The sequence below is a fragment of the Pygoscelis adeliae genome, unplaced genomic scaffold, assembly GCF_000699105.1.
Source record: "Pygoscelis adeliae isolate BGI_AS28 unplaced genomic scaffold, ASM69910v1 Scaffold154, whole genome shotgun sequence".
Lineage (NCBI taxonomy): Eukaryota > Metazoa > Chordata > Aves > Sphenisciformes > Spheniscidae > Pygoscelis > Pygoscelis adeliae.
The window spans coordinates 1,653,865-1,663,438 of NW_008825113.1; the positions used below are offsets into that span (position 1 = coordinate 1,653,865).

The window sequence follows — 9,574 nt, forward strand, 5'->3', positions numbered from 1 at the left end:
TGGCTATCAACTGCAGGCAGGCCTGATTCGGCCGTCTCCCGGTGTATTGCCGCGGGGTATGACGCATGGCTGCCTGGAGGTTCGATTTACTGCATATGAATCTGCCAAGCTTTGTTGTTTTCTTAAGAAAAAATGAAGTAATAAAGAGGGATCTGAAGTTATCATTTGCTGAAAAAGTTTGGTTTCCTCAAGTGTGCGTGTGGGTTGCTGGCTGTGCTGGGCACTGGTGCTGCAGGGACCAGGAAAGGTGACCAGGGCAGAGCTGGGGTCGGAATGGAGGCAGCGGGGGCCGCCAGCTCAGCAGACCCTTCTAGGACAAGGTGGTGGCAGCAAGCGAGGGCCTGCAGCTTGCAAGGACCCTGGGACGTGGCTGAAATAATGCCCTGGGATGCACAGTGGAACAGTCTGATGTGCTACTGACATTTTTGGTATTGAGTTGATTTGATTTTAATCCAGCCGCCATGATTGATACATCCCATCTGCTCTGTTCTTATTTTCCAGAGTTTGGAGCATGTGAGGAGCCGCCGGAGGAATCACTAATATTTTCATTTGTGTTTCCTCAGGTATGAAGATCTTGTATGGCTTTATGTTTTTGATGTTCCTTGAGTTGGTGTTAGTATAGGAATTTCTTTATCAGTGACACTTTTTTCAGGAGCAGGGAAGTGATTGTGCCCCTGTACTCGGCACTGGGTGAGGCCGCACCTCGAATACTGTGTTCAGTTTTGGGCCCCTCACTACAAGAAAGACATTGAGGTGCTGGAGCATGTCCAGAGAAGAGCAACAAAGCTGGTGAGGGGTCTGGAGAACAAGTCTTATGAGGAGCGGCTGAGGGAACTGGGGTTGTTTAGCCTGGAGAAAAGGAGGCTGAGGGGAGACCTCATCGCTCTCTACAACTACCTGAAAGGAGGTTGTAGCGAGGTGGGTGTCGGTCTCTTCTCCCAAGTAACAAGTGATAGGACAAGAGGAAATGGCCTCAAGTTGTGCCAGGGGAGGTTTAGATTGGACATGAGGAAAAATTTCTTTACTGAAAGAGTGGTTAAACATTGGAGCAGGCTGCCCAGGGAAGTGGTTGAGTCCCCATCCCTGGAGGTATTTAAAAGACGGGTAGATGAGGCGCTTAGGGACATGGTTTAGTGGGCATGGTGGTGTTGGGTTGACGGTTGGACTCGATGATCTTAGAGGTCTCTTCCAACCTTAATGATTTCAATGACACTAGTATAAACTGAGTGATTACACAGGTCTTTTTATGGAATGATGTCTTGGCCTACCTACACATATAGGCTGTAAATGTGCACAGGTGTGAGTGCTTCTGACTTTATATAACTGCTGCATCTTGTGGCAGTGGTTTGTGATGGATTCTTAGTGCAGCAGCTCTGGCTCACAGTTGCTTCCACTGTGTTTCTCTGCAGCCTTTGGGCTTTGCCATATTGCTGTGTTTTCCCATGACCCAGTAGGACTTCTGTTTTGTGGAGGCTTGTCTTGCAGATGCTAAGCTTGATGCATGACGCAGCAGGTCACGTGTAGTGGTGAGTCCTCCAGTGACTGTCCAGGTGGGAAGCATGCGTTTTGCTTCCTGAAATATGTGCATTAAAGGAAGCAGTAACAAGAGACAGGTGGAATGAAACCCCTTTTCTAGCTCAGGACAGACTCAGCCATCACTCCATTTTAAATGCAGTCATATAACCCTAGTAGCTCGCTGCTTTCCGAGGCTAGTGACTTTTATAGCTTTTCACAAAGTGGATAAAATGGAGATGCTCAGAAATCCCCAGCAGACAAAAGAGTTATCTTGAGTCCCATTTTGTTGAGTAGATGGAATTATTGGCAGGCTGACTGAGACTTTCAGCCAAGACAACTCAAGTGGGTTTGTGAGCACCCAGATGCCTGCGTGGACGTTTTCTGGTGCGTGCAGGCCAGTCAATACTCTGCTGCTGCATAAGCAAACAATGGTGTGGGTGGCTGGGCAGTGATGTGGTTGCTGTGGTGGACTGGAGCTGTAATTCAGTGGCTGAGAGACCTGGATTCAATTCTGTGCTCTACCACAGACTTCCCATCTGACCGGGGCCCACCTCCTTTGTCTGGGGTGGTCTGTGTTGCACAACGCAGCGTTGTGCAGACATCCTGGGGCTGGTATCAGCTCAAGTCTAGCTCTGGGACTTGGTGCAGCCCTCCCTGAGAGCTCTTTAGCCCTGCTGAGGACACGAGCCTCTAGGGCTGAGTTGGTGACTCTCTCCGCCTGCTCTGGACCCAGAAGACCTCACAGCATTTGGGGCTAACAGAGGACTGCTAGTACAGCGCTGAGGTGTGCGGTACGGGCAGACTCTCTCTTCCTTTCCCAGCTGCAGTAGTTTGATCTGCTTCACAGAGGAGGTCCGAGTGTAAATCGGCTAGTGATTGCGAGGTGCAATCATGGTGAAGAAGGCCACCAATATGTGTGAGAGTGATAGCATTTTGTCCCTACCCTGCACAGGAGTCTACAAGCATGTGATGGATAGCCTTACGGAGCGTCTGTCACGGAGTCTCCGGCAGAGCTTCAGGCAGAGCCTAGTGCTCCTGTTTCTTTCTCACGTGGCTCAACATGAGACCTCCTTATTGTGAGTGAAGGTAATAGTGACCTTCCGTGGGGCCCAGTCTCCGTTCCCGGTAGCACTGTGTTTGTTAGGGAAGCCTGCATTTTGCTGGGGAACGAACAATGCCTGACTGTGTATGTATTCTGAACCCCTATCTGTGCCTTATCTGCCTCTGAAAAGGCAAACATGAAACTTGAGCTGTTCAGTTGCCTGCACGCTTTTAAGATATCACAACCTTGAAAGTACAGTGTCTGAGCCTTTTGCTTTTGAACTGATGACCTCAGTGCTAACAAATTGTTTTTTTCAAATGTGAAATGAATCCTGCCTTTTTCTCTCCTTTTCCCACTTTCTTCTCCCTGTCCCGTGCCCCAGCTCCACCCATTTTTTTTCTGTCCTGGGGTTTCAGCTGTATTTAATAAGGTCTGGATCAAAATGGAGACTGGAAGAGTCAAGAAGTGAAATGGGGAGACGTGCTTGACCACCAGAGGCTGGTGGCACAGCATGTGGGAATGCCACATGGAGAGAGCGGTGGCTTCCCCACTCAGTTCCAACCACAGAAGACACTGTGAGGACAGACCATCAAAAGTGTCAGCTCTCACAGGAAACATTTTGGATCAAAACACCACTCTTCAGAACAAAGGGAGAATTTCTTTACTTCCTGTCCTTTGTGACTTCAGTGCAGCTACTCCTGGTGGATACACAATTGAGGCAGATTCAGGCTTATGTCTCAGCAGAGCGGAAATATTACAGAAGCATTGCGCTGAATGCCTAAATAATCAACTCACAACCAAGAGCACTCGCAGGAGTGCACACTGTGATACACGTGATACGCTGCTTCTTGCTGGTGGGACAGTACCCTGCAATCAGACCCCACAGATGGGCTCGCATAACGTTTGCTGAGTCTAAAACTTTTTCTGTATACAAAAAATCACTAAAGCCCCATTTTCAGCATCATATGCCAGATGCTAGCCTGTCTTTGAATGGCTGAATTCTTGCCTTTTTACAATATCTTGCAAAATTGATTCTGACTGAAGCACAGAATTTACAGCAATTTAGGAGAAGAGTGAAGACTCTGTCTGATGAAGCCCCCACCCAAGTCAGCATTTTGAGATGAGAACAGCCCAGTTGGGCAGTGCAGTCCCTTCAGATCAGGCCAGACTTGTGTAACTTGGGTTTCATTGAGAAGCCTGTAGCCATCTGAACTGTGCACTGAGAATGAGATTCTGCTCTGATGTGGGATTTTTGCTGTGACCATCTGGCAGGGGACTTCAAATCTCAGTGGTTGCTGAAATTCTGGAGGAAACATCGGAAGTTAAAAATGCCTTTTTTTTGGAGGTGAGGTACTACTGACTTATTAGTTCACAGCTGCCCTGACATTTTATCAACAGGAGAAGGGAGCTGCACAACTCAGGATCAACACAGTAAATACTAAATGACAAACGAGTTGGCCACGCCGCTGCTTCGGTATAGTTCGATCTCGGTAACGGAGATCTCCAGCGATGTCTTTCCATGGGGACGTTTCCAGGGTGGTCTCTGCAGGGTGAGGATTTTGCATCTGGGGGAAGAGGGGAGAAGAGGATGCCCTAGCTGGAGAAATAAGGGCATCTGTGAAGAAGCTGGCTGAGCAGTGCAGGAGCTGCAAGAGCATTTACTTGACTCCCTGTTTCCGAAGAAAGGTCAGCAGCAGCTATTGTGGCGTGGTGGTGATTTATTCAGTCCAGCTGCTGGTGAAGGTTTGGACTAAGCTGTAGGGCTTCCTCCTGCTTTTTGACGGTGACTCTGTTACACGTACAGGAAACGCCTTGAGGGGGTCAGGCAGGGGAACGTGCTTAATTTGAAATCCAGCAGCTGAAACGGTGTTAGCGCTGGTGGAGCAGCAAGCAGAGACCAGAGGGCAGTGTTGTGGCTGTGTGCTGCAGCCTTCAGTATCCCCTAGGGCATTTCTCAGCCCCAGAGTTCAGCTCTGAAACGTATGTTGACCTCTCAAGAGATTCAGTGAGTGGTTGGTTTGCTTCTGTGTTATTATGGGCTGCGTGGAGAATTTAATTTATTAGTAAATCGGAGAGAACTGGTAAATGATATTAGATACTAGGATTCATTAGGCATTTGGGCTCCGAACAGGGCAGCTCTTCTGGTTGCACTTCTGTCCATTACTTCTCAAACATCAGTGAGGCGGTGTGATGTGCACACGTGTCAAGCTTTCAAAAGCAGCCAGCATTGTGGTTTTGGTTGGGCAGCTGCTGGGATGTTCTGTGCACGGTGGAAGTGCAGCCTCCGCTCTGTGCAAGTGTGGCACCTGCCTGGGGCCTGTCAAACCCCTGTCCTTCAGCAGCACAGACGTTGCTCCTGTCACTCAGCTCCAAAAAGGCCCATGTAGGTCATTCCTGAACCGTGTGGCACTGGTACGCTGCCAGGCACCGTGCAGCAGATGAGCTTGTCGGAGAGGTGCAGGGTGGACATGCTGAGTAGAAACAGATTGGCTAATTCTCTTTTACTTTCCATTTCTTCAAGATACTCCTGCCCCGGTCTGTGCCTTTAGAAGCGTGACGCTCATCGGTGCTGGGAGCAGCCTGCTGCGGGACGGACAATATCATCACACAGCCAAGATGGTGGCATTTAACTGGAAGGTGAGGATGTTTCACATTCATAAAGCAGTGAACTTCAGCTCTTTCAAGCAGATGCGTGTAAGATGTGGTTGGGTGGGTCCTGTGTTTAAAGATGGTTTCCTTGCCTAGGTGAAGGTTGTTTAACAACCACACTCTGCACCTCAGGGACAGAGGACTCGTTGTTGTCCTTTCTTGCCATACATGCTTGCACCTTGTGGGCTGGCCCTAGTACTTGCTGTTGGGGCCTCACACTTTAGACCTGAGCGCAGCGCTGGTAGGTAAGCTCTGCTCTGCTTGCCTCTGCTCCTCTTTCTGGCTTTCCTCTTTCAGGGCTTTTCTCCGGCTGCTCTTTCCTCAGCTTCTTTTGTTACTGGAGGGTATTTTCTCCACTATGTCTTTTAGCATATTGGGGCCATAAACATGTTTGAGCAAGTACCTCATGCATTAACGATTTTAACATGTTAAATCAAACCATTTATCAAGAAAGCAATGCTAACCCCAAGCCTTGGCTTGGCTTTGCTGGTGTTGCAGAGCTGTGGTTTAAAGAGGTTGCCACTTTTAATATGTGGGGAGATTGACAGAGGATGATGGTTTTTTGCAAAATTCGAGGGGAGTGGCCTGATGTCAAAGGTAACGTGCAGCTTGTAGAGATCAGCGTTCTAAAAGACCCCACCTGAGCCTCTGATCTGTGGACTTTAAGGGGACACACTAATGGTGTATGGATACAAGACTTTTTCTAAATTTATTACTTTGACAATGGCCAAACAGCTTTATGAGGTGCTGGAAGGCCTGCTAAGGGTACAGGGGGGTACTGGGAGGCTCGCTAAGGGGGAGCTGGCACTGTGAACCTACTGTGCACCACCGGACCGATCTTGCTGGCCAGGTGGCTCTTTGAAACAATGTGCTGGGAAGTTCATGCACCTTCAATATCCTTCTGGAATTGACATCTTTCACTGAGTGCCTGAGCTGCTCTTGTTATATTTGTATTCTGAGTTCACAGTGTTACCCATTTGCATTTTATTTTCCACTCCATGTACACTTACAGTAGCATGCTTTTATAACATTGAAATATGTTGTGCGATTTTGGTGGTTCCAGGCATTAAAAACTCCCGAAACTGAATCGTTGGAGGCTGTGGGTTTTTTTACTTTTCTTCCAGTTTGAAGGCCTCTATCTATACCTTACAGATCTGGGCAAGTTAATTGCAAAACTACTATGGATTAAAATTTCTAGGAGCACAAAAGTGTCTTTGGGGATCACATCTGAGAGCTGACATGCACGGATTCATCACTCATGTGAGAGTTCAGAAGGATTTCCACCTTTACCTGAGATACTCAGTTCTTCCCCTTTTTCAGCTCTAGATCTTGCCAATATTCCATTTGCTGTAAAGCAAGCAAAAGCAACAAAGACCTGTTCAAAGGGGCTTCATATACAAACTTGAGTGAAGTGAACTTGTTTCTGTCCTTTCCCCTAGACGTTGATCTGCCTAGTTTAAAGTTTCCTACAGGAAAAAAAAGCATGAACAGAGGAGCATTACTGTTGCTTTGAATAATGCTGTTGCTGTAGGACGTGGTATAGCATCCCTGTAGATTCATTTTTAATTGTCCAGGTGTTCCAGTAACTGCGTAAATATATTGTTTTGCATTTCAGGCTTTGGAGAATTTCCCATTGCTGATGTACATTTTGGCCGCTAAAACATTGATTCTTTGCTTAGCATTTGCTGGAGTAAAAATGTACCAGAGCAAAAAAATTGAAGAAAAACTAAAGAGGGAACGTGAAGAGAAATTTAAAACAGAAGTAGGGAAGAAGGATGATTGAAGAGTCTCAGGTACAGAATTTATTCAACATCCTGGTGTTCGATAATGGCATTGACATATTAAACCCATTATGTTTTGGCTTTGATACATTTGGATTGTGCAGTTAGAACTATCACCATTATCTGAGTTCTTGTAATATTTGTTTCCTGCGATGCTTCAGCTTATTTGCACACCCATATCATGCCCATTCTTTGTAAGAGCTGCAGTTGCCACCAGAAAACTTGGCAGCCATGTTTCGTGATTTAAGAGATCTTAGCACGGTATTCCTTCTCTGCTTTTAATCTCCCTGAATTTTTATGCCCAGCCAATTGCACAGGAAATCCTGATATGTAAAGAGATGGTTAAATTGGCAGAAAGCGCACGAGAGGCATGACGGACAGGATGATGCAGTCAGACCTCTTGGCCTTAAATCACATAATTAAGATGGAAAAGAATCAGCCATTCCATATTAGTTAAACACATGACAAGCTGTAGATAGTTTAGCTGGAAGCGCCAAATCTCATGCCGTGGAGCTTCCCAAGGTAACAGAAATGCTACAGGTTATGCTATGTAACATCCACTATATATACTTCCCTGAGAAAAATGGACATCTTTCTGCAGAAAAGAGCAAAATGAACATTACAAAATTTCTCGAGGTTTTCTGTTTTCATTCCCTCTGTGCTGAATTCCTTCCCGCTGTTTTCAAAGTTTAAGCAATCATTGCCGTATTGGATCAAGTCCATTAACGAAATGAGTGCTGACTAGTGCTAAGATTATATTCCCTGACTTGTTTGGTATGTGATTTTTGTATCAGTTTGTTTCACATCTCTCTGTTCTGCAGCAAAATGGGAATTCTATTCCTGCCTGCCCTTTGTAAGCTCTGTGGGAGTTTGATGTAATGTCACTCTTTATTAAACTAAAAAACCTTACTTTCCCCTTTTGAGGTCATCACCTCACATATGAAGAGAGTTTCAGTTTTTAGATATGTTTACTAGTTTTGATTTCAAACCTATCACTGTTTTATTTTGTGCAACAGGCTTTGGAAATTGTGACTAGAAATGGGGCCCTGGAAATAACCATGGGAATGAAGTGGTTTATTCGCATAGGAAAACCAACAAAAACAAAGGTGTTTTTCAGGCTCCTGTTTACATCAGATTGAGGACTTGCCTCTGGGCAGACTTGTGCCATTTTAAACTCTTATTTTAAATCGGTTTAGCTAGCCACTGGAAAATGCTGTGAGAACACTTCTTTCCTTTTTTGCAGAATAAGTCAGACAAGAGTAAGTTAAATGGAGTTTTATCGCTAAACAAAGGAGAGATGGGCTGCCCTGCAAGTGAGCGAGCCTGCCACTTGTAATGAGCAGACCATACCGTGCTGTGTGTGCGGCGTTGGGTCCCAGGGGGTTCTGCCTGGCAGAGTCCGTAGCCCAAGGGATTGCTACGCCAGGGTAACGAGCTTATCCTGCAAGGCCTCTGTGTCCCGCATGTGACGTTGACCTTGTTGAATGACTGGCATTAAAGCATCTCTGATTTCGCAGAAAATACCTTAGTTGCCCAGTCACCCAGTGTTGCCCACCAGAGGCCCAGTCCTTCCTAAATTCTGCCATCTCTCAGACTGTCAGCCGTCTTTCTATAACGGGATTGCGAGAAGGGGTGAATTCTCCTGCCCTGAAAATGCTCTCCAGTGTCAGCACCGCAGAGCTGCGATGAGCTCCGATTGCAGCGTGCCACGTGGGCAGGCAGATTTAGCCCATGTGCTGCCAGCATATCACGCCTGCTGTTCTCACTGCTGTTTTCCCACCCTGCAGATTTTCTGTCACTTGGCAGCTTGCATCGGATTCCTTTCCTGGGAGAACGGAGCCTTCCTGTAGATGAAGGATGTGTCAAAGGAATAAAACCCTCAAGAGTAACATTCGCTTAAACTGTATCTCAACTTTTTATATGTACAGCAAAATATCTAAGCCTCTATTTATGCAATAAAAAATCCTTTGTAAAAAAAAAAAAACAAAAAACAAAAAACAAACAACCACGTAATGGCCTTGGTTGCTGCTTACTCAAATGTTTCAGTTAGAGCTGCAGGGGAGGCAGTTTTTAAAGATTAGCTGCAGGGAGGTAGCTGGTTTTAAAGAGAAAAACACTCTGAATCCATCATGGGTGTGTACAAGGTTCATGGACAGACAGAAGGAAATGGGGAGGGCTCTGTGCAACTGGGCTTCTTCAGAGCAACTGCTTCCGGTAGGGGTGTAAATCTGAAACTTGTGGGCACTTTATTGAATCCAGATGAACAAATGCAGGAGAGGAGCTTTTCCGGGCAGGTCTTTCTCAAACCACTTTCCATACCTAGGGCTTCCTTAGAGTAAAGCAAATCATAGTATCAGTATGAAAACCTTTGAGGAAGTTTCATGCTAGAAGGTTTGTTACATTATTTTGCTCTGCACTGTATCTGAGAGCTGTGTATGGCTCTCTCTATGGCCAAGTATTTACTACTTGGCCTATGAAGCAGAGGAGGTTTTCATTACCATTACTAGCTGTTCCTGCATGTGCAATAACACCAAATCCTGGAGAATAAGCTAACTCGGTCACAGTAGGTTAATCAACAGAGCAGATT

General features: G+C 46.2%; 1 protein-coding gene across 3 annotated transcripts; it reads left to right on the forward strand.

Annotated features, from left to right (window-relative positions):
- The first annotated feature begins 21 nt into the window (after positions 1-21).
- Positions 22-8,883, forward strand: SMIM11 (small integral membrane protein 11). Of its 3 annotated transcripts, XR_663784.1 has the most exons (6): positions 25-56; positions 502-563; positions 5,079-5,194; positions 6,822-6,999; positions 8,004-8,093; positions 8,775-8,883. XR_663784.1 is itself a non-coding variant. In XM_009327956.1 (5 exons), exons 3-4 carry the CDS (start codon positions 5,174-5,176, stop codon positions 6,987-6,989), a joined length of 189 nt encoding a protein of 62 aa, XP_009326231.1. In that variant the 5' UTR covers positions 27-56; positions 502-563; positions 5,079-5,173; the 3' UTR covers positions 6,990-6,999; positions 8,775-8,883. The 3 variants fall into 3 exon arrangements, 2 of the variants coding, with proteins under 2 accessions (XP_009326230.1, XP_009326231.1); XM_009327956.1 differs by lacking the exon at positions 8,004-8,093 and having other exon boundaries at positions 27-56; XM_009327955.1 differs by lacking the exons at positions 8,004-8,093; positions 8,775-8,883 and having other exon boundaries at positions 22-56; positions 6,822-7,923.
- Positions 8,884-9,574: the final 691 nt, after the last annotated feature.

Coding starts and splice junctions, on each gene's coding strand:
- SMIM11 (XM_009327955.1), top strand. CDS start 5,174: ATGGTGGCATTTAACTGGAAG. Junction 5,195..6,821: donor TGGTGGCATTTAACTGGAAG/GTGAGGATGTTT, acceptor TTTGCATTTCAG/GCTTTGGAGAATTTCCCATT.